Raw genomic sequence first — 24,083 nt, 5'->3', positions numbered from 1 at the left:
GCCGCGCCGGGCCTCTCCGCCTCCTCCTCCTCCTCCTTCGCAGCCGGGCCGCCACCCCCCGGTTGCCTTTGCCCGGGGTGGCGGCCCGTGGGGCTGCGCGGCGGGGGTGAAGGAGGGAAGCAGGGTAGAGGGGCTGGAGGAGCCTTGCTAGCGCTCTGAGAAGTGCGAGGCTGATTTGGTGGCGTGCGGTGAGGAGAAAGAGCGTTTTACCAGCCATTATGTGAACGGACAGGAGGCAATGGGCACAAATCCAAATGCAAGAAATCCCGTTTGTGTGTGAGGAAAAACTCTTTTACAGTGAGGGTGGTCAAGTACTGGAGCAGGTTGCCTGGCAAGGTTGTTGTCACCATCCTCAGGGACATTTAAAGCTCCACTGGAAGCAATCCTGCTCTGTGTGACCCCACCTGAGCAGGGGCTGGGCCAGACCACCTCCAGAGGAGCCTTCCAGCCTGAACCGCCCTGTGATTCTATGCCTTAGGAAAACTGGGGATAAAGATACATGAATGTGATGTGGTTCAGGGTAGCTGTTATTACAAGTGTGTGGGATTGTACCCATGTATGACAACCATACACAAATACCAAGAGAGCCCGAAGTCAAGTAATATCTCGTATCATCTCTGTATTCACTGTGTGGCTGAGGCAGGTTGGACACACATTGTACTATGGTGGGCATCTCATGGTGTTTTGTATTGCTCATACTATTATCACAAGTGTGTACATTACAGCTGAGAGGGATAGATAAGATCAGCGCCCCAGTGGGCAACGTGCCCTGTATACACCAAACAAATGACAGCCCCTGCCCCAAGGAGTTTGGGGAGCGAATAGTGGGTGAAAAGTGGGGGAGAGAAGGTGTGCTGTTTTTCCTGTTTTACAGTCAGGGAACAGAGGTGTGGGGGGACTAAGCTCAATCTAGGCTCACTGGCTTTAAAGAGGTCTGGATCGGGCTCTAAAGTCACGCTCCAGAAATCATGTCTACTGCAGGCTCCCGGGTATCTGTAAATATTTTTAGCTGCCTGTCATCTAGGCAGCTGAAATATCCTCCAGCCCGCTGGAAACCCAGAAGTGTATGCAACCCTCACAAACCCCGGGCAGAGATTGCAATAGATGGTGTGTACAGGCTTGTGACTTCTGTTTCGGTAACACAAAACCTTAGGATAACTTTTAAGGTTCAGACCCTGCAAACACATGCAAGAGCGGATGTGTGCGGCAGTGTTGCTCTCGAGTAAGCGAGCCACGCAGGTCTGTGCTTTTGGGCTGCTGACTCTGAACCGTTGGTTTCTGCCACAGTACATTAATTGTGCTGGTTTGCAGGATTAATTTCCCTGCAGAGCTGCAGGATGGCTAAACTGTAACCTCTGGAGTGGTGGGAGCAGCCCTAAAAGAAACTTTCAAGTTTCTAGGTAAGAAGTTACAGTTCATGCAATGTATCAGAAAAGTTTTCCAGTGTGCCAAGATCTGGGTTGCTTGGGTGGCACAGCAAGGGAAACAGCACTACATGCGCTGCCACCTCCTGCTTTTGGTTTTCCCTGTGGCATGTATTGTAGGAGAGTGGTGTTCATCTGAGTAGGACACAGGTGCTGGGAAAAGGGTAAGGCTCATGTTAATATTTTATCATTTTGCACATGCTTTTGGTACAGTTCTTCAAGGCATAAATACCTTTCTCCCTTTTGTTCTGATGAGCCCGGAATTGCAGTCACATTGATAGCAGCATGCTCTCAGCAGAAGCGGTTGAGATGAAATGAATGGAGCATAATGATGTAATTGTGATCACAAATAAGAGAGGAGGGTAGATTGTGAAGATAAAAAATCCAAGTAAATAACAGTGGCAAATGACAACACTACTGTGAAAGCGTTTTTTTGGTTTAATGGACTAAGGCGTAAGCAGGAGGCTTTCCATGTTATCATGTTTTCATTTAAACACCCTTGGAGGTATTGCCTGGCTTACTATAAGCTTAGCTTTGACTAAAAAAATAGAGGTTTTTCTCCTGAGAAATGCCAGCTCTCACCCTGTAAACATTTTTCTTGAAGTTAGTGAAGCACACGCAGGTAGCATTAAGGGTTACCTGGAGGACCGAGACCGGCACTGAATGCTGATGCTTTTGCATTCTGTAGTTGGAAAAGCCTCACCGAGCTCGTTTGAGTGAAATGGGTTAAACTAACGCATCTCACTCACAGTTGCTACTGGCTGGGAGCGTGTTGCTCAGATGGCGGACAATAATATGGCCGTTGGTTGTAACCCATTTGGTTTTGACTGTCTGTCGGTACCCTTTGGAGGCACATGCAACAGCCTGCTGAAAGAGTCGCTCGCGTTGATTCAGAGGCAGACCAAATGCTGGCGCGCACCTCTCCCCTTACAGCCTGAGCTGCAAATCACATTTTGGGATTAAGGGGGTATAGTGCTGCATGCAGGCAAGGAGAAGCGCAGCCCTGCTACCTGGAGTTGCCTCATTGCCTATTGCACGCTAAGAGGCTTAAACAGACTCTTGTTTCCCGTTACGCTCTAATGATTTACCCTGTCTGCAAATTGGTTGCTTTTGGTTGTGGGTAGGAGTCTTCAGAATGGCCAAATTTACCCCGGCCTTGCCCTTTTTGGGAGTTCTGGACACAGCAGGTCTCGTGATTCTTTGGATGAAATTTGAGTAAGTCGTGAGTAGCCTTAATCACAAAATGGAGGCAGGATCAAGCATTACTTCAACGTTAAAAAAAAAAATACGGCCACCACTTAGTCTTGTAGCTTCATACGGTTGTGCAAGAAGATGTTGCGTTTAGGGAGCTATATACCTGTGTTTGTTTTTAAACAGGAGGTATGTTAACCCAAATTCTGTGTCTACTTGCATATTTTCCCATCCCATGTAATCTGACACATTGCCCCGAAGCTGACACAAGAGGTTATTAAAGCATTGATATGCCATATCTGCAAAATGATGCAAAACAGCTTTGGAAAAATGGAACCAGTTCCTGCAGGGTCTCTAGAATGAGGGACTTGCATGGGTACTGATTTATTAGCAGCAGTTATGAAACTTTCAGGAGCAAGGGGTCTGCTTCTTCCCGCTGAACACTAGGAATGCAAGGAACTACGCTAGCTGAGATCTAGAAAGATTGCAGAATACTTCTTTGTCTTGATGGGTTTTTTTTTTTCTCTTCCTCTTTCAGCATGAACAGCCATACCCAGGAAGGTCTGTATGCATGACTATCGCAGAGAAAACTCGGCCACAGCTCTCCCAGCTTCGGGCCAAGGAAGGACATGGTGAGTCACGTTAGGGTTTTGCAAATGCAGAAGATCTTTGCGTTAGTTAAGTTACGCTGATGCAGGAGTATCATGCATGCCTCTAATTCAGATGAGGGGAAGCTATGTCTGCCTCACCCACAGGTGCAACAAGGGCAACTCTTTAGATATGATCATCAGGTTTCCACTAGAGGCTGCACTGGTCTGAGCACATTTCCCAGGACAGGCACGCTCAGCACCTCCTCATCTGGAGCGGTGCACGCAGGAGGAATTTGCTACAAGCGCAAGAACACGAGTCTAATATAGCAGCCTCCCTAGGATATTAGCAGTAACGCCTCACACATTAGTGTAATAAAAGCACCGCGTCAACTATGCCTGCAAAATTTTACTGGTAGAAACTCCATTAGCATTTTTTGGTGTAGCAGCTTTGGGAATGATGGCTGCATCTGTGCCCAGTTGAGGGCTGCTGCCCCAGGTGCAGACCCTCAGCCCAGATGAGGAGCAGTGCCAGGTAGTGCTCCTGTGCTTCCTTTCCTGTTCAGTCTGGGGGCTGCAGGAGCAGGCATGGGTGACTGCTCTCAAATACCAGCTCCTGAGTCTTTCAAAACATGGTAAAAAGAGCTGCAGGAAGGAAATAGCTGGAGTTTCGTAGCTATCTACAAACAGCCACGTTTTTTCATAGCTGTACAAAAATGGCTTTTGGAGTGAAAAGGTAAAAGTTTTAGGTGGAAGGATGTACAAATGGTAAGTGTACCCCTGGGGTCTATTTACTTATTACCCTGGGTCATTTTCTTGTAGGAGGTGCTCTCAGCTTTTATCCTTTTGGCTTCTTTGTTTTGTTTCTGTGCGTGTTCATGTAAGCGGGTAGCTCTGATATGTCTGTAATTCAACATGGACTTCATGTGTGTGGCAAATCAGGTCTCCATCTTTTGGGGTTTTATGCCTTGCAAAACACTGCAGGACCTGACTGGGGAGGGCCCTTCATTGCTGCCTTGGTTGAATACTTGCGAGCAGAGTTGACTTTAGCCCTAAGACTCCCACCTTTGCAGGTGAAGGGGTATCATGCTTAATGTCAGGATGTTAAGCATTTTGCCAGTTGGAGCAGCAAAGAGCCAGCTGTGCTTCGCTTCATCCCTGGAAATCACTTACTGGAGTGGGAGAGCAACTGGCCAGTGGGGCATGACTGTTGTGTGGCATCCCCAGTTTGTTTAAAACCACGGTATGGGTGCGTTTGGCAGAGGGGGAGAGCTGAAAGAGGAACAAGAAGAACGAGGTGCCTGGTTTTGCCCTCTGTGTCGTTATACGAGGGCATTAGGGGCTCCTGTTGGTAAACAGCCCCAGCTGTGGGAGCTCCTGTCTGACCCTCTGTTAAAAATCTCTCTTTTCCGAATCCCCATCCTCCTCCTTAACCAAACTGGTAGGAGGAGGACATGGCCAGTCGCTTGCTTGGCCATCTCTTTGCAAGGGCCCCTGGAGCAATGGGCCTCTTTGCTTTCAGCTGTCCCCCCATTGCTGCGGGGCTGCCGGAGTCGGTGAGGGTGACCCTTTCGGGTGAAGGGGATGGGGATGAGCGGCCGGGCGGGGGGGAGCGGGCAGGGAGCAGGCCGGGCTCCCCCAGCCAGCCGGGCTGTGGGGCAGAGCAGCGCGGCCCCTCCCCGGAGGGCTCGCCAAGAGAGGGATTCATCGCAGTTACTGCTGGGGACTGACTGCAGCCCCCCGGGCTCCAGCCTGCTTTCGGGGTACCCCGAGCGGTCGCGGGGCTGCCGTCGGCTGGGGCGGTGCCGCCCGCCCGCCCGCGCTCCCCGGCGGCCCGGGGGAGGGCCGGGGGGGTCCCGCCTCGCCGCCCGGCCCCTTTGCATTGCGCATGGGCCCTCCCCGCCGGGTGGCCATGTTGCAGCCCTAGCAGCCAGCGCAGAGGCGGCGGCGGCGGGCCGGGGAGCGCAGCGCACTGCACCGCGATGGCCGTGGCCGTGGGGAGACCGGCGGTGGGTGCGGCGGCGGGGAGCGATGCCGGGGACTGCGGTGCTGGAGGGCGGCGGGGTGCAGTGCAATGCAATGCGGTGCAGTGCACTGCAATGCAATGGCAGGGGCGCGGTGCCGGGGGTGAATTTCCCGAGTACGGCGGCGTGCGGTGCCGGGGCTGTAGGGGTGCGGTGCCGGGGATGCCATGCCGGGTGTTGTAGGGGTGCAGTGCCCGGCGTGTGATGCGGAGGGTTGCGGGGGTGCGATGCCGGGGGGGACGGCGGGCTCGCCGGGGCGCCGCCGCCTGTGCCCGCTCCCGGGGCCGGGGGGGCCCGCGCAAAACTTTCTCGCCCCGGTTTGGGGCCGCAGCTCCTCTTTGTTGCGGCGGGGCCGGGCCCGGCGGCGGGCAGGTCCTCCTGCAGCCCTTCGCGTTGAGCGGCACGGGGCAGCGGGGAGACACCGGGGGTGGTCCCCGGGCTGCTCCCGCCGGGGCTGGGGCCGCGTTTGATGGCTGGCCGCGGGCGTTTCTGCCCCGCCGCTTCCCGTGGACGGGAAGACTTGGGAGGGGGCAGGATTGTGCCCCGTACAGGGTGGGCAGCCGGGCGGCGGGGAGGTGCCCGCAGCCCCCGGGGAAAGGCTTTGGGCGCTCGGCTGCGGCGGGCAACAGCCATGGGAATCCCGGTATGAAAGTCTGCCGAGGGGCACGGCACGCGTGTTTTGCATCTTCCAGCGTGACCGTTTTTCTGGGGATGTGGTGGCCGGGAGTTTTTTACATCTATGTTGAGAAAGACAAAGGATTTCCCCTTTACAGAGAGAAAGGGAAAAAAAAACCCAAACCCACAAAAACTAACAGATGCTGTTCCCCCCCCCCCCCCCCCCCCGCCCCCCAAAAAAGCCTCTCTTGCATCCAGCTTGCAGAAACGTGAATGAAACTCCACCGTGACCGGACTGAATGCACTTTTGTGCATCGGCCGGGGGAGGGAGAGAGACTTGAGCGACTTCCCAGTAACTTTTTCAGTGCTTGCGAGTAAAACAGATGTTGCCCATGAGCGGAGGACTTGAATGTGGCTCCTTCTCATAGTAAGAAAATGGTCTGTGTTCAAGATGTGACCAGAATGAGACTGTTTCTTTTAGCATTTATTATGTGCTTATGGATCTGCAGGGCTATATGGTTCCTCTGATGTGGCAAAGCAGATGTATGAAGATGGAGTTAATGGTGTTACTGGAGGTGGGGAAGTTATGCTGCTAAGCAAAATAAGAGCTGATGTTTGTTAACAGAATACCTATAAACTATACCAGCTGTTGCTAAAGCTTCTCCTGAAATGTTTCCTTGATCTTAAGATTTAAAGTGTACTTGGAAATTGAAGTTTGTCTTTCAGTGTAAGAAGATGCATTGAAATCACTACTTCAGCTGGTTTTTAGGGCAGGCTGAAAGGTATTGCCAAGCGGAGCCGTTTTGCTTTGTGTAGAGTGGCAGCCTTGCAACATGAATAGACTCAGGAACGTGGCTTATTGCAAGGCATGATTGCCCTTTGTTCTTGCGTATGTGTTTTGCTTTATTTTTCTGTTATTATATTAAACTCATGCCACTACTCAGGCTCTCATGTTTTTGGTTAATCAAAGTCCAGTAGCAATCCTGAAACAGCATCCACAGAGGGTTTCACACCAGTTAAACTAAATTCCTATCTGTGTGCCACTGGGTTCAATCCAGTGGGACTGACTGCAGAATAAAGCATCCTTCAGCATGAGAAGCATGTGCGTGTGGGAGAGGGAAGGATGAGGGCACTCATCTTCCTGGTAAGCAGCTGGTGGGCAGCCCGTTCATCCTCCAGAATCGGTGCTTTTTGGAGAACAGGGTTGTTTTATCTTGGGGTGATAAGAGAAGAAAGGACAGTGGGCTGGTATTTGGTAGATGTTGGGGGCGTTTCGTCTCGTATGCCTTCTTATCTAATCCTCTCTGCTACGGCTTTGCATGTCGCTGTTGTGTTGCTGGGGGGGGTGGTAGGGAGTTTGAAGTAATAGCTAATTATACAGTAGAGCAAGGCAAGGTTGATGAACGTTTGCCTATCAAGCTTTCAACATAATAATCATATTTGGTAAGGGCCCTGAGTGGTGTGCATCTTGTTGGAGGGAGCATGGGGGTAGAATTAAAGGAAGGGGGAAAGAGAAGAAAAGGAATGAAACGAAAAGCGAGTCAGTTTGACTTAAAACTAAGATAACATTCCTGAGTCACAACCTTTTACGTCCTGGCAGGATGTGATATTATGTTAATTGTAAAAGCATGCATAAAAAATAACTTCAGTGAACTGCTCTGAAGTGTCTGTGTTAAATTGTAGCCGAGCAGGGCGTGTTTTGGTAGGATGGGTGCCTTTCATTTGAAGGCCCTGATCCCACAGATGTGAAGGCACATGTGTAATGCACTGCCTGTAATTTCATTTGACTTAAGAGACTGATCTCGGTATGTAAATGTAAAGGCATGCATAAGCAAAGTTTTGGCAGGATTAGTGCCAGGAGCTGCCATGGGACCTCTCAGCTGATTAAAGCCATGCATATGCTTAAATATACATCGGGGCGGAAGGATGCATATGGTCATCTGTTCTGGCTCTGTCTGGGCTCAGTGTGAGATAAGCCACTTGCAGTCTGGAGACTGTTGAGATGTGCTAGATAGGGGACTCCCTTCCTCCCCCTGGGTTAATTCCCACCATCTTGACCCATGCTGGATGGTTTCGGAGTAGTTCAGAGCATGGAAGAGGGCTCTGACCTCCCTACCCTTCTCTTTATTTGTTTATCCTAAATGTTTACAGAATCATAGCTTGGTCTAGTTAAAGGAGCAAAACTAACGTTTGCTCATACGTGTACACTAACATATACTCTCCTCCAAGTCACACAAAAACTGATGGAAAATGAAGGTAGCGTACAAATTTTGCACGGGGGCAATGGAAAACGTTATCTGAGAGTTTAAAATGGCACAGTCTATTCTTCCATCTGTTTTAAAAATACTTGATAATGAGAGACTGCCAGTTTCCATGGAGGGGAGGGAATGAAAGGGAGAGACAAGAAGGCAGAGCGGGGCTAACAGAGCTGAAGAATTTACGTGCTTTGTCTTTCTTTGAGCAGCAGATCTACCCACACCCACTGGGGTCAGCAAGAGCTGTGGGGCAGCATCTTTGGAAAGCCACATCCGTGTGTGGTGGTGGGTGGAGCAGGGCCACCGTGGCCACTGATTTTAGACACTAGGAGGAGGGGATACACCTTTTGTCTCTGAGAGTGTTTCTGTGCTCTTGCCAGCTGAGTGTCTGGCCATCTTCACTGAGGAAGGTGCGACTGGGTGGGAGAAGAGCTATTGCAAGTGGAGAGCTGAGACTGAGAGAGGTTGGGGGACGAGCCGGGTCGGGGATGGACCTAGGGCAGGGAGTGGATCGTCATGCTCCAGGCACAGGTCAGCAGTGCCCTGGCAACTTGGAGAGTGATAAGCTGCAAAGTAAACTGCAAGGCTGAGCTGTCCCTGCTGCCGGGTATCCTCCCAGGAGCATCGTGGGGCTGCAGACTCTCCTCCCAGTGAATGTGGCGATGTTGTGGGCTTGGGTGGCACTGCTGGGATGGCCAGGGGCATGGGGTTTGGCTTCCTTGCCTGCTTTCAGCTGTGAAGCGTGGCTCTTTGAGCCTGGCCTGGCTCAGCTGCCTGTGCCAGGGAAGCAGACCTGGGCGGTGCACGCAGGACTGTATTTTAGTTTGTGAACTCTTCGTTTCCTTTATTCACCTCGGTGCCTTGTCTGCAGTAGGAAATTCTTTCAGACAATTCTTGTTGCTCTCATAGACGTTAACAATGGTGGGAACCTGCCTCCTCCTTGCCTTGTTTTCAGCACAGTCGAGGGGCAGGTTATGTGTCCAGCCCACCGCAAGCTCAGGGCCTCCAGCTTTTCCATCATGAAGTGAGCTGACCTGGAGTCAGGATCTGATGGAGATACTTGGGAAAATCCTTAATTTGTGTAGATGAGATCATGGGGAATCAATTTCAGTCTCCGAGCAGGGCCTCTGAAGTAATGATGGGGATTGATTAAGTAAGCAGCATGAATCTGAGAAGTAAAATATTTACTCAGAGCTGAGGCATGTTTTATATGTCCCCTTCCCACCCCTGCAGCCCCTGAGAGAGATGGCTTTACTGGCTGGCTGCCCGCTCTGGAGAGATTTGAGGATTGACGCTCCTCTTGTGCCCTTGGTATGCCTCTTCCTCTCCAGGTAATGCCGAGAGCATGGGCACGAGGCTGCTCAGTAGCTTGTGGCTTGCTTTGCAGGAGAGATGCCAAGGGGATAGGGTCTTCTGTTGGCTTGGCAAATGCTTCTGCCTTGTCCAGCCTCTTCGTTGGCTTGGCTTGGCTCTAGGCTTCAGTCCTATAAGCTACAGTGGCTCTTGCAGGAAAAGATACTGAAGTGGTTTCAGCTCAGAACGGTTGGGTGCAACCAGGTGATTTATAGAGAAACAAAAAAAGCCCTACAGTAGTACTTCAGGCTTTTTTTAGGTACACTATCTAGCTGCCTTCACTTCCAGCTCTGTGAACAGCTCTCCAGCCTCCCGTAAGAAGTGATGCGTAATAATGGTTCAGACAAACACCACGGTGCTGTTAGCGTTCAGCATTAATACTGGTGGAGAATGCTCCAGATGAGAGGCAGAAAACCAAGTTCAGGGTCTTGCTGTCTTTAGCTAAGAGCAGTGGTAACAAAAAATTACCCCAAATCTTCTTTCTCCCTATATTGTGCGTGCTAGTTTGCATGCTGCTATGTGATGCATTCAGTGAGATGGGAATAAAAGATGCTGTATCTTGGCTGCTTCATTACATCTGGATGCCTTCCCCCCTCCTCTATGCCGTGGTGCCTGGTTTAGATGTGTATGGGCCAGGACTTGCAGGAGTAGCCAGAGCTGTTTTCATCCACAGCTTGGGCCGGTGTGATTAATGCGGGTGTAGGCATTGCATGAGGCGGTAGAGAAAGAGCTGTGAGAAGGAGGAAAAGCTCCCTGTGGTTTTCCATTAGCAATACCCAGCCCTTCTGCAAGCTTTCTCCCTGTGGCTGCGCTCTCTGCTTGTCCATCGTAAGTGATACCCATGCTGGCATGAACCATGTAGTCCAAAGGCTGTTACTGTCATTTCAGTAGTAGTACAGTTATTTTGCTGAGCTCTGCAATTGATAAGTCTTGAGCTATCTTTAGGACTCCTTACTTAAAAATACAGACTCTGCCTGCATTTAGACAAGTGGCTAAGTAGCCTTAGGATCTGAACTGCAATCAGAGTTTTTGAAGTTGCTGGAAATAAGGAGAAGCTGAATCTTTTTCTTGCAGGCTTAAGCTTTTTGTTTTCTTTAGTAGCATCCCACATAAGGTGATGGCAAATAGCAGACTAGGACTGGGTTTGGGGTTTTATTGTTTGTTTGATTTTTTTCATCTCAGCTTATAGCTTCTTTAGACCTTTCTGTTATCTAATTGGATTTTCTGTTACCGTTTCTGCGTCCCAGATTTATTTTCAGATGGAATTTAGCTGCTGGAAATATGTTATTGAAGTTCTGTAATTGCAGGTTATTTCTTTACCAGATCTGGTCACGAATACTTGGCACAAGCTAATAGAAAAAGACTTGCTTTAGAAACGTTTTGGTTTTGCCACAGATGTTGCCCACTTGCCAGCGGCTCCTGAGAACTGATTCCTGTGCATAGCAGTAGTTCTAGTGGGAATTGTTTCTGGAAATCTGCATGCATCTCATGTATTTCATTCAGAAATTATATTAACCTCTCTCGCACGATGGGAGTGGAGGGGGAGCAATAGGGTTTTGAATCCTGAGGGGGATCTTTGTAATGACTTGCAGGACTGTTTGGGGCTGTCTGTGGATCTGAAGGTGTTCTGCGAAGTCTGCGGGTGCTTTGCCTAGGGTTTCACTGGGTGCAACGTGAAGTATGATGTCCCATGTAAGCAAGAGACTCGACGGAATCTATTTGCCAGACTTGTGTTGAATGCACCGAGTGTGCTAAACGCTTTACTTAAGCACATTACTGTGGCTCGAATTAAGTTTCTGACAGTCTGGTGGTGGCAGCCTCTGAAACAAAATTAAGGTGGGAGAGGAGCGAGTTTGGTAGAGACGGCTTGCTTGACTTGCTCGGTGACAGGGTGAGCTTGCATTTCCCTCTTCTGCGGGGCAGCACGGTGACTGACTTGCAGTGAAGTACAAGAGCACAAACTGCAGTAGAGATTGAATTGCAAGTCTGCTTTTATTCCTTCGGATAGAGGTTCCCACTTGTAGCCACAGCCAAATCTTTGCGTTTCAAAGCACACAAATCATCTCCTTTCAGGCCCTGTGGAAACCCATCTCCTCCAGTCTGAGTCAGCCTAGGAGCTTTTGGCAGCTTTCAGATGAATGGAGAATAGCAGAGTAACGGTCCTGGCTTTATTTTTCTGGGACAAAATTTGGCAGGCAACAGCTTAGCTTGGAAATAAGAAGTTTGCAACCTGGAAAGGTGAAGGTATCTGGTTATCTTTGACATTCGTTCTTGGCGTCTCTCTGCAATAACATGGATTACCCCACATCCTCCAGATGTGTGTAGGAAACATACAGGGTTGCCAATAAAGAGGTTGTGCATAAACGTAGTTGGATTTTCCTTTTCTTGTTTCTTCATATGATTAAAGATTTTTCTTTTCTCTGTTGGTTCCTTTTGTTTTAATCGGTAGAATTAAATTTCTTGGACATCTTCAGAATGAACTTAGAAACAGCATGGCTAATGATGCTTCGAGAGTCTTTGTTTTTGTTTTGTTCCTAGTTTGAGATGTCAAGACTGATATTTTCAGAAATTGCTGGATTAATTAACTGCAAACAGTTCTCATTTATTCTCAGCTTTTATGGTGAAAAGATCAGGTCGTCATACTGTGAGCAGGTATATTGCTAGCTGTAAACGCTAACAGTGATTATAAGGCTTAACGCAGCCGTCTGGGACTGAACATATGCACAGTCCTCAAATCTTCATGTCAAGACCCCAAGAGGAGCAGGGATTTTGCTAGATCATCTGGTGACTTGCTCTAGCGGTAAATCACGCCGCTTAACCACTACATGCGTTGGCTGCTTCTTTTTCCTCCTCCAAATCTGTTTCATGTCCAGGTTGAGCTACAGCACATCTCGTTGTGCCTTTTCTTTCTTGGTCAGTCACAGAGTTCTGCGCTCTGAAATTTTTTTTGTCTGCGTGTAAGGGCGAGGGTGTAGATGCGGGGCGGGGGGGGAATGTAATTTCTCAAATCCATGTCAGCAATTTCATCTGTAAAGCTTTCCCCAGTTGTGGCCAAGTAACTCAACTTGCTGCTGCTGTTGTTTTTAACAGAAGAAACAACGGATCAACGATTACACCTCTGTTAGCTTATAGAAGCAGACAATTAAGATTTTTAATTACATTTGAAAACGGTTTCGTTTGTTTCCTGTATATTGTATGTAATTTCCAAGCCAAGAAAAATCCTTAATGCTTTTAAATGAATGCTTTTCTGCCACAAAGTATCTTTTATCATAAAATGCCAACCTAGTCTCATTCCGTTTCATCTGTCTCATCAATATTGAATACATGGCACTTTAATATGGCAGCCGAAGCAAAGCAGGGAATTTCAGGTAATATCTGACAACAGCAAGCTGAGATTAAATGACATCCAAGTGCAATCTGCTATATATAAAGTAATTGGCATTTTCCAGGAGCATTTGACCTAATTTATGGGTTTTTTTTCTCCCCCTGCCCCCTCAAATCTGTCTTCAGAGGTTGGTTAGTCATCAGGATTTCTGAGCCTTCAGCCTGCTTTTGAGAAGGTGCTTGGTGCCAGCCAGCCCTCTGAGCCCCCCGGGGGGAGTGAGAGGTGCTAAGCATTTTGGGGAGCAGGTTGTCGGGGGCTTGAGGGTGCTCCCCTGGTCAGTGTCAAGGAGGGGTTCCTGTAGGGACTAGGCATGAGGAAGGCCAGAGGGTGCTGCCTCTGCACCAGCCCCTGCACCTGGAAGATGTTATTCCACTGTGCCAGACCCATTTCGGAAGTCATGAAGTGAGTCCCTGACCAGAGTCCGGAGGCAGCCTCCCTTCCCGGCTTTGAATGAGCTTTTGCAGAGCGCTCCCATCTTTCTCATAAGCCTAATAAATGTTCAGGTCTTGCGGGAAGCAGGGGGTTTTGGTGACTGCAGCACAAGTCTCTGGTGCCTAGTGAAGGTGGAAAGCGGCACCGGATCTGGGAGCTGCTTCACACGGGGGAAAACTTGCCTGTAAAGTCTCTGCTTTGGCCCGGGGCCAGCTCTTCAGCGAAGCAGCGGTAAGCCCTTCCTGATGCTCTGAATTACAAAGAAGCTGGGCTGAGAGTTGAAACTAAACAACTTCTCAAAGAAGTGCCTTACCTTCTGGGATGCACAGTTGATGGTCACTGAAGGTTTTAGTTTGGTTTCCGATACCTAATTGCCAAAAAGTAGTCGTGTCCAGGGACCTTGGGTTTTGTGTTGCCAGGTAGCTGAACATTCATCCTGCTGAAAAGCACTTTTGCTATTCAGCATTTGGAGTTATGCAATTGTTCATTATTAGATCATTAATTGCAAGAGCCACGTGGGATTAGGGCTTATGCGGTTGGCATGCTGCAAGTGTTCCAGCCTCCTGATTTGCTGGGTGGTCTTGGGCAAATACCTTCATTCTGGTATGTGTTTGTTTTCTCTGTCTGTAAAGCAGATGATGGTTCCCTTGCTTTGTAAGGTGTAAAGCTGTGATCAATAAGTTAATAGCATGGCCACAGTCACCTTTACAAACCTAACCCTATTACACCAAATCTAGTGAGATCTTGTGGCACAGAAGCATTACCAGACTAATGCTTTTAATTAAAAACACTTTCAAGAAAATAACTATTTAAATAAGCAAGTTAAGTTTTCAAGGAGATTTAACAAGTAATTTCAATAAGGAAGAAGGGTTTAAAAGTGAGCAGCGTGAATAACTCCACTGGCCTTGTTTCTCTGGGTTTACGTAAATGCAATAGAGGGCAATTTTCATGTAGAGCATTCCTAAGACATGGCGAGTTTCTCTGTTGTAGGCCAGAACTACTTCAACATCAAAGCCAGAGGTGTTTTGGTTTTGTTGTTTAAACAAAAACGTTATTTGTAATTGTAGTCTGATGTGCGAGTACTGTCTGTTAGTGAACACAGCCACGTGTCCCCCGGGTTTGGCCTCTCCAGGCATGGAGGTCAGAAAAGCAGTTTTTCCATGGGATGTGCATTACTTGGTTTTGATATAACCTAAGGAAAGCAATATTTTTTTTTTTATAGCCTAACCGAGCAACCTGATGATTTCTTCCAGTGGGATGAGCCAGAATGCTAGAAGTATAAATCCAGACAGGCTAGCTGTGACACAGCTTACATGCAATGAAGGGAAGTATAAAGTTCACACAGGCTAAAAAATGGTCGATGTTTCTAGGGTGAAATAGGTGGTTAGTCCCTACATAAAATAAACAGAAGTCCCAAGAGAAGAGCATGCAGATGCTGTCCCCGTCCATGCTAATTGTGGTAAATGGGTCTTTTTCTGGACTCTGTGCGCTGAAGTACCTTGGCAATTGAAAGCTGTTCAGGGCAGGGGACCTGGTGTTTCTGGTTTGATGCAGTGCCTTGCAGAGGAGGGTTGTGGCCCAGCCTCTCAGGTTCAGTGGTGCTGAATGGTAGGAGGGAGGATGGAGATGGCTGGATGGGTGCCATCCTCCTGGCTCCTATACAAGTAGGAAGACTGTGCGAGTCTGCTTTTGAGGTTTGTGCTCTGGTTTGCACCCTTGGGGACTACTGAGTGGCACAAGGAGATGCGAGTAAAAACATCACGTGCCCGAGGAAGGGCTGCTCTCCTGCCTGTACTGACTCTTCTGGGGTCAACACGTGCTGGCCTGCCGCAGGACCAGGCTCTTGCGCTGTGTTGGTACTGTGGCGTGCACAGAGTGGGAGCCTCGATGCTGCGTGTGCAAACCCAGCTCTTTCTGCTGGACAGTTGGGAGAGGAAGGGAGGAAGAGCTGGGCATTAGCCTTCCTCTTTGAAGGCTTACCAAGTTCCCAGAGCAGTTATTTGCCTGGCAGACCCCAGCTGCTCAGGCAAACCCATGCAGTGCTGCTCATGGCTTCATGCATTACGTACTGCTTTGAGCAATGCAGGAGCAATGCAGAGGTGGAGACTGCTGCATCTCCTTTGCAGTATTAATAAGGAATGTGCAGCAGCAGATCGCTTGCTTTGGTATCTCTTATTTAATAACTTGAGCCAAGGGCAAAAACATGCACTACACATGGGAATTGTGACCCAGTTTTGGGATAGGCAGGTCTGCAGCACTTGGAGTAGTAGAGCATGTCAGAGCAGGAAGCTCCTTCATGTGAACTAATCTTGCCTAGTCCTCTGCAGGAAACGCTTGCTTGGAGCAGGCTGAATTTGCCTTTGGCTATATTTGTCCTCCCGAATCCTTAGGTTTGGCTCCATGAAGTCGTGACAGGATTTACCTGCTCTGTCAGGTCTTTAAAGCCTTGCTGCTGCAGAGAGATGAAGCACAGTGCCGTGGAGCCTGCTCGCTCAGCAGCACCCCTGCTCATCTGTCACAGTCGTTCTTGCTCCGCGGTCGACTCGTGCTCAGCTGTTATGTGGCATGTGCTGGCATAGTTAGTTGGCTAAGCTAAACAGTTCAGTGCTTTGCTTACAGAGGGATACCTCATGTGCCCCGCTGCCTATCCTGGTGCTTCCAGGAAAATAAAAAAATTGAGATCGAGCCTAGAAAAGGGGATTTAGTATGGGCAGCCTCTGACCTGCGTGGGACCCTAGCTAATGGGGCTGTGCGCTGGCCCAGCGGTCTGCCTTGGCAAATCTTGCTGCAGGAGAGCAGCCTGTCATGAGCTGCCTCTGCGCTTGCCTGCCAAGGCAGTGGGATGAGACGTGGCTGGCGTACCTGGGCACTAGATCACAATTCTTTGGAGTGACACCTCTTGGGGAAAAAGGATGAGAAAGCTGAGTAATGTGAGTATACAAAGCTACAGCATAAAGTAACTGCAGGAGATGCAAGCTAATGGAAAATCCTCTTGCTTATTATTGTTATTCAGAGAAACAGCCTTGCAAAATGTTCCCTTCTTCCCTTCCAAATGTTGTCCTTGAGCTATATATTTCAACAAAGTGGAGTGCCGTATGTATTGTAACTCATAAGGTTGCAAGACTTTGAATTCTACCAGGTATGTGTTTAGCTTGACTGTTTGGGAGAAGCCTGGGCAACTGGACTGTTCAGATGCGTAGTACGCTACAGAATTTGGTCTGTTCACTTTTGGGGTGTATCAAGGAATAACATTGGAAGTGTGGGTTTAATTTAACACTAGTCTGTTACAAGCAGTGGCATGGATCGCTACAGCACAAGTCTTGACAGGAGGGCAGAAATTAAGTGTGGGTCCGACTGCTTTTGCTTTCCTTTAAAGCACAAACATGACTGGGGTGGACAGTCAAAGCGGAATGTGGTGGCCAACATAAATTCATCGGTGGGGGTGGATACTGGCTCCAGTTTAACCTTTCAGCAGGGCTCTATCGACAGCTAATGGATGTTGCAGCAGCCTGTGTATGGAATAATTTATGAATTTGGAAGAACACGATTCCAGCAAGCATGTGGGTGAATGCCAGTGGTTCGCAAATCTCTGCCAACGGTCTCGTGAGCAACGGCTTGCTGCAGGAAGAATAACATCGGATTAGTTCAGGGTAATGTGTGGAAGTGTCACACTTAGTTCGTAAAGACTGGCCTTTCTGCAGAGCAGCACTGGGTCCTAGGCAGGATATTCTGAAGTAAGCAGAAATGTATTAAATATGAGTGTTCTTCATGCATCAAACAAGAAGTGGGAAACAACGTGAGGAGACCTTTTTAGCTACCAGCTTTTCCCAAGCAGCCTCTTCAATATCTTTGTCATAGGGGAAGACAGTTCCCTTGTTTCAAGTACTTGGACTGTCTGAGCAAATGCCAGGTTGCTTGATCTCACAGCTCCAAGGCAGGCCGGTACCATTACAGACGTGTTATCTGGCTCAGGAGCTTGGTGTTGAGTGCCTTTTCTGCAGCTGAAGAAATGGAAGCCTTGCCTCAGCACTGAACTCGAGAGCCAGACGTGAACCCAGCAGCGTTCCTCTGTCTGTTTGCAGCTTTTCAGCCTCCTGCTTTTAATTAAACTGTCGCGACAGTACAGGCGGAGCAGGACCAAGATACCAGAAGCCAAAGGTCCAGCTCACAAAGGCTTTTGAGAGCCTTGGTATGCGGATGGGAAGCTTTTGACAGTGTGTAGGGCAGGGCCAGTGCCTGCCTCCCACTAATTGTGGTTGGTTTGCTCTCTGCTCATCCAGCTGCTCTGTGGCAGGGCTGAAAACACCATTGAAGTCTAGCGTTTTCCCTCATGTTGGTTTTAATAACAAAGTGTATCCTCACACCTGAGGAGCACCTTAGATGATAGCTACCCCTTTGCAAGCCCTCAGAGTGGCTCCCTCTCTTTCTTGGCAAAAGTTCATGTGCACCATTTAGCTGCGGGAATCTTTGTTGCTTTGAGAATAATTACAGAAGGCTACAAGGAGACTTTGTGTAGTTAATCTGTCTTACCTGGTGTGTCTTTGCACCTTATGCCTCCAGATGTGGTCACACAGTAGAGCAATGCTTGCATCTGAGCAGCTAGAGCGGTTGCCTTCTGCAGGGGTATTTTGATGGTGTTAGAGCCCAAGGAACATTTTGTGGTTCGTCGCCTGAGCTACTGGATGGAGGAGGCATGGCCTTCAGACAGGAGGGTGAAACTCCTGTGTCAGGTTTGTTCGTGGAGGTTGGGGTGTTGCATCAGATATGGAAACCTGCCAAGCAGAAACTCCTCCAAGACCCGCAGGGTCTGGCAGGGTGTTATTGCCTGAGAGGGGGCACTCAGCGATTTTGTAGCTCAGCCTGTTGTTGTCACCTGTAGGGAAATGGCCAGCGCGGAGTGCTGCCCACCTTGCCCTGGGGCTGCTGGAGCTCTTCGGGGGCTGTGCCGGTGGTGGGAGCTCACTGCTGAAGCAGTGGGAACCTCTGCATTGCCCCAGTGGGGTGTCAGTGACCAGCTCAAATGCAATTTCACTGTTCTCTGGTTAAAGACCCCGTGTTCCCATAAAGCATGTAATCTTTTAAATAACTGTTGGCTGTAACGCACAGGGTCTTCTCTTTCTTTTGAAAGAGACTGATAACCAAACCATGTTTTTCTGCAGGCCTTTTCCTGGCAGAGCCATGGTGCTGGGAAGCACGAAGTGTTTATGGCCAGCAGAGCATTGTCAGTAAATGTCCCCTTTTACAGGAAGAAAACCAGTATTTGCAGCTACCCCCATAGTTTTGGCAAAGGAAGCTGGGTCCACAGTTGGTGTGCTCAGCGAGGAGCACCGCTCCTCCCAGCTGCGGGATACCAGGGGCTGTGCAGACCTGACTATGCTGGCAGCTGCTGCTTTGAGAAGCCTTGGATAGGATAGGGATAGCCCAAGGATATCTTGTTCGCTGTCCTTGTGGAGCTTATCCCTTTGACTGCCATGAAAGCATCTCCCCTCTCGTTTCCAGGCCAAGTGTTGCTCCTATGTTACTGCCGCTCTTGTTACAAATGTTGGTCTTTCTAGCGGATAGGTTTAAGTGCAGTGTAATCCTCAAATGTTCTGGAGGTTTGACACATACCATGAGATCACTGAACACGCAGCTCTACCAGGGACCATGTTGGGACAGAGAGCTTTTGAAAAAATAGCTGTAGGAAGGCTGTTTCTGGAACCGTTGTCAGGGAGAACCTGACAGAAAACCCCCTTACTGATGGTAATAGGTGTGGGGAAAAAATCCTATGACTAGAAAGTAAGTGTCCTTCATTTTAGAGGTGCAAGTCTCCATACTTTGATCAGGTCAAAAGGTATAAAGCTACATGTTATATTTTGTAACAGATTCTAAGGGGACTTCTGGCTGATGTCCAGAGCTCACAGAGTTACCAAATGAGAACTGTGCCTGCTAATTTGCATTGCTCCTGAGTGCTGGCCAAAGGCCATTGGACCCCCTTTCTCTTAAGCCCCTGGAAAATGGCAAAAAACTGATAGAGCCCGTAGGATTACAGGCCTTGATGATGAACCTGCTGCCAAGTTACAGATGCGCGTTGTTTTGTCAGAGGGATCTTAGAATAGTCATGGGAAACCATGCAGAGCATAGCCGTGTCTATTAGACAGTTATTCATCAATAAGCCAATTAATTTGATTAAGTGTATATGGTGGTGTTAATACATGGCTGCTTCCCCCCTGGGTTTATAAATCAGTTTGCTTTTCTGTGCCGTTAAATATGTGACTGCAACGCCTTTCATCAGCTTACTGCATGGGTGATGCTGGACGTATTCTTGGAGTGCGCAGCAGGGGCCGAGTCCCCTTGCTGACGTGAGGCAAAAATCAAGAATAAGCCCACAGAAGACAGAGCCGTTTCCTTTCCTGCCGGTGTACCTTGGGACTGTTTTCTGAGAACAGACGGTCTTGCTGACCGTCAGACTCTTAGTACTGGAAAACATTTGTGTGTTTTGTTAGATTAGTGTGTAATATGCTTCTTGAGGTTATAGGGGAATTTTTGCCTTTTTTTGGGGTGTTTTGTTGGGTTCTTTTTGTTTTCTTGATGGAATAAACTTTGTATGGCTTGAGCTTTAGTTGATAGTTCTAAAGTTGATAGTAGGTTTGGGGTTGAGGTCTCAGGATTATTTATAAGAAAAGAATTTTATGGTTACAGGATGCATTTAATTAGTGTCTGGAATTTAGCCACCAATATGAGTTTGTTTATAGAAATACTGTTAGTATTTTCCTTTGGGAGTTTTTGTGTTCTGCATGTAGTTGTTCAAAGTGACACTTAGTGTTAATAAAACTTAGCAACAGTAAAAACAAAAATACTTTTCTCTTGCTTGTTTCCTTATGTTGTGCATTTATACACTGTTCCCATTGGGCTTTTTTGTTTTGGGGTATATATGTTGCTTTTTCTAGAGCAGAAATTAAAATTGTTGGCCAAGAAAAGCTAAGCTTATGAAAACGTACCAGTTGTGTGAAGGTTCAGGGGCTGGCTGCAGCTGAAGGTTCAGGGGCTGGTAGCGGCTGAACCTGCTTGCATGAAGGGGAAGTGTGGGACCTTGATGTTTTATTTACTTATTTTCCATTTCATGTTGGACAGTCTTGAAGAGATTTCCCCCTTCCCAGCCCCAGGAATTTAATGTGGCGCTTTGTCTTTTCATGACTGCTGATGCATATCTGGTGTTTGTGGGAAGTTGAACGTGGGATTAGTCTCGTCTCTTAAAGAATGAGCTTCCTCCCCCGAAATCTAGATATGCTGCTTAGAAACTTGCTGGGGGTATTCACTAACAGTGCGGAGCTTGAGATATGCGCAAGCACATTGCAGGCTGTGAAATGTGAAACTGCCTGGAGCAAGGGCAGCCTCTAATGATGGTTGGTGTCTACCAGGTCTGGCATAGCTACGGTGCTGCGCATCATGCCCAGAGCGCCTGAGCCTCCTGGGTGCTCCGCGGTGGCAGGGAGTTACGTTTGGCCTTGAGCAAGCAGCTGCTTGGGCTGTGAGAGGCTTTGCTCTCTTCTTGCTTGTGCAGCCCCCCTCCAAATCCATTAGCTCACAGGAATCGGTGTCCTTGCGTTTGACTTTGTGAGCAGGATCCTAACCGGTGGTAGCCTGACCCTGGAAAGCGGGATGAGGAAAGAGAAGTAGAGTGTGACTTGGGGGTATCACTTGAGCCTCCAAAGTCCTTGCTGTTAACAGGGGGATTTGCAGCCTGTCTGCTAGGGATTGAATTTTAAGGGAGAAGAAACTGCAACACCTGAAGGTATATCACTGCATGCAAACTTTGAGTTTGGTCCCAAGTGCTAGGACATCCAGCTAGATACAGAAGCTCCTTTACTGGGAGAGAAATCAATTGTTGAAACGGCGCCTGTGCCAGCCTTGTCCCCCTCGCACACCCAGCCTGGTAGCACCGAGCTGGCTCAGTTGCCAGAGGATGGGGAAGGAGGAAAAGGGTAATGGTACAGGCTTGTGCTTTATTATGAGAGATTAACGAAGGGGCGTCATGGGCAGGTTTTTCCACATGTAGCGACTTATGCCAGTTCTGCATCTGGCTTTATTTGCATTATTAGGATTAAATTAATAAATCTGCTTGAAAGCCTTGATGATGGGAAATTGCCGTTTGCCAGCGCTGTGTTATGGATGAAAGGCTTTCTCCAGGAGGGGTGTCTGGTCTGCACGACAGATGATAAAGCTCGTACTGCATACTCATGCCTGTCGTTCTTTTCCTAGTGGGTTATCACCTGTGACTTAGCTTTTTCTATCAAGCCTGACATTTGCCTTTATTACAGGCGTTAGAGATTTCTGGAGTACAGTGCCCGATGATAAAATGGGTAGTTGTTGGGAACTTTGCAGAGGTTTCAGTAAAAAGTTGCTCTGTCGGCTTGTGTTTGCGTACAGACAATTTTATTTACAGTCTTGAGCTTAACCTCACAGCAGAGGCAGTGTCTTGTTCTCTGGATTTCCAGGGGGACTGGGGAAATGCTAGTCTCGAAGCTGTGCTTGAGCTATGCATGACTAGAGGATCGCTTGGCTCTTGGCAGTGCTTGGGAGCGCTCCACCCAGACATACACGCTCTGAGTTGCGTCTTCCCCTCAGAGACTGAGGTCGTGTGCTTTATTGTCTTCTCTCTGAACGTTGCACAGTCAGTGGACCAGGGACCGAGTGCTGTTGCAGAAGAGAGCGGTGGTTTCCTAGTTAAATACCACCACTGAAGAACACTACTCATCCGTCCATCTTTGAGATGTGCCATTACATGGCTTTTTTTTTTTTTTTTTTAAGTGGCAGCTGGCAGGCAGTTTTCAGATGTCCAAAACTCTGCATGTGTTTGCTTGGAGACCACAGCAATATAGTGGAGACTGAAATGGAGGACATGCAGTGGGCTCTGTTTTGAGCCTGGCTACTTAGAAATTGTTAGCGTCTTGCTGGAAAGCCTGGTAGTGAGTATGAGCCCTGACAAAGGAGGAGAGGAGATAGAGGCAGGGAGAAGGGTAGAAGTCATCTCCGAGCTTTACCTGAGGCCACAACTAGTATTAGTTCATGATACCAAACCTCTTAGTCATTGCCAGGCCTGCTTAGAATGCTCACGTCAGGTGGGTGTGTAGCACAGCAGTTTCAAAATGACGGGTTGGTCTGGGCTCATGCTTTCTGCTGAGAAATTAAGGCCTGGATTTCCCCCAACTCAAGTAGGCTTTGTTATTCTGGTTGCCTCAGTAGCTGTTCCTACCTGACTACAGGTAAAGGTGCAAGAAAACAAGGGCAAATTGTATGGGTGTTTCATACCCTGAATGCCATGGAGTTATCTGCTTTTCCAGGCCCTTTCTCCTTTGCATCTTTTCCCTCCTACACATCTCTCACACAGACAAAGTTGGTGCTTTTACTCAAGGTGATAAAACTGTAGCCTTCAGAAATTAAGCTTTGCGGCTAGCCTAAAACATGTCTTTTCCTGCTGAGGAGCACCTCACTGCGAAGTAAGCTATGTTAAGGAAATCATCACAGCTTGTATAAAAAGAGTAAGGAAAGCTGAGGTGACTACAGGAATCGAAGTTCCTGGTGTGATCTGAGCTTGGTCTGGTGGGAAGGCTTGCCCAGCCTTTCAGAGGCTGAGCGCTGCAAGCTAAGATACAGCTAGGAGCCATGCAAGTGCTTTGTGTGCTTGTGAAGGGGGCACCCGGGGTGGGCTCAGAGGCTCTGCCAGGAACGTGCCAGGGCTGGGCACACAGCAGGAATTGGGGGTCTGGTGCTGACCCTGCCTTCCTGGTGTGTGGCTTAGCAAGCTGGGGGTTGCACATGAACCCCTTACCCTCTGTGCTGGCACAGACCCACTGCCTCTTGCCAGGATCCAGCCCCGGGGTGGAAGCTGTGCTCAAACAGCTCAAGAGCCTGGTGCATCCAGTGAGCTGTGATGTGGCCTCATTGCCTTTATAATATATTCCCAATTGCACCAGTGAAACTACTTATTTTATTCCCCAGGAATTCCTGCTTCAGTAATAGAGGTGTTTGGAAAATAGGTCCCTGCAAAAGAAACTTGTCGGACAAGCCTAACGTTAGGTGTCATTGCCTGTAATTGGGGGAAGATCCCTCCCTGCTGTGCCAAGTTCCCAGACTTGTCTCCTGCAGGAAAACCCCACTCTTGTTTTAGGGTGATGGTGTCTGCCTGAGCCACCTTGGGAGGTGAGAGCGCTCAGAGGGTCCAGAGGAGGGAGAAAACAGTATTTATGTCTGTCTGCTTTGTGAATGGTGTAAAGATGTTTCTATGAAAAAGCTTCCACTTTTTCTAGTGCTTTCAGAGAGATTCAGCCTCACTAGCAACCCGCTCCTTTTTATCCCTGTCTGTGGATGACCTGCAGCTGGTGAAGCATGAGGTGAGAACACTCGGGGCTGCAGGAGTCTCTTGCTGATGCTGGTTGACAACACCATCAAGATCCCCTTAAATTATTGTGCCGTGGCACGGCACAGGGCAGGGAGGCAGCACGAGGTTTCTCTGCCTTGGCTGTAGTGTCTGCGAAGCCTCATTCTGGCTGACTTGTTCCAGATGGTAGGTAGCCGGCTTAATTTGGGCTGTCTTCACTTGCTTGCTGACACGGGCTCCTCCTGAGTTAATTAGCAGATGAAGTTGATGGTACCCATGCTTTGCTGTCTGCAGTCATGGAGGTCTGATGTATGGGGGTTTGGGGGGACAGGGAGAAAAATTGATGTTTACTTTGGTGTTAGCTGGGGCTGCCCAGGCTGACTCCAGCAGGAGGTGTGATTTCAAGTCTCTCACTTCCCTCTTGGAGACATCCGCTTGGTGGAACATCTCTCTGACT

General features: G+C 48.7%; 1 protein-coding gene across 7 annotated transcripts in view; it reads left to right on the top strand.

The window, feature by feature from the left end:
• Positions 1 to 5,056: 5,056 nt before the first annotated feature.
• The window catches only part of SEPTIN11 (septin 11), a 71,929-nt gene continuing 52,902 nt past the window's right edge, over positions 5,057 to 24,083 (top strand). For 5 of the 7 annotated variants that reach the window (XM_075501293.1, XM_075501298.1, XM_075501299.1 and 2 more), the window contains exon 1: positions 5,057 to 5,211. In XM_075501293.1, coding sequence (XP_075357408.1) covers positions 5,185 to 5,211 — 27 coding nt within the window. In that variant the 5' untranslated portion in view covers positions 5,057 to 5,184. Of the gene's footprint in view, positions 5,212 to 6,235; positions 6,280 to 24,083 lie in introns of those variants that run through there. The other 2 variants (XM_075501294.1, XM_075501295.1) reach the window with 2 other exon arrangements.

The sequence above is a fragment of the Mycteria americana genome, chromosome 4 (assembly GCF_035582795.1).
Source record: "Mycteria americana isolate JAX WOST 10 ecotype Jacksonville Zoo and Gardens chromosome 4, USCA_MyAme_1.0, whole genome shotgun sequence".
Classification (NCBI taxonomy): Eukaryota; Metazoa; Chordata; class Aves; order Ciconiiformes; family Ciconiidae; genus Mycteria; species Mycteria americana.
Note: the sequence above shows the minus strand (reverse complement) of the source record. Positions and strands in the feature narration are given on the sequence as shown.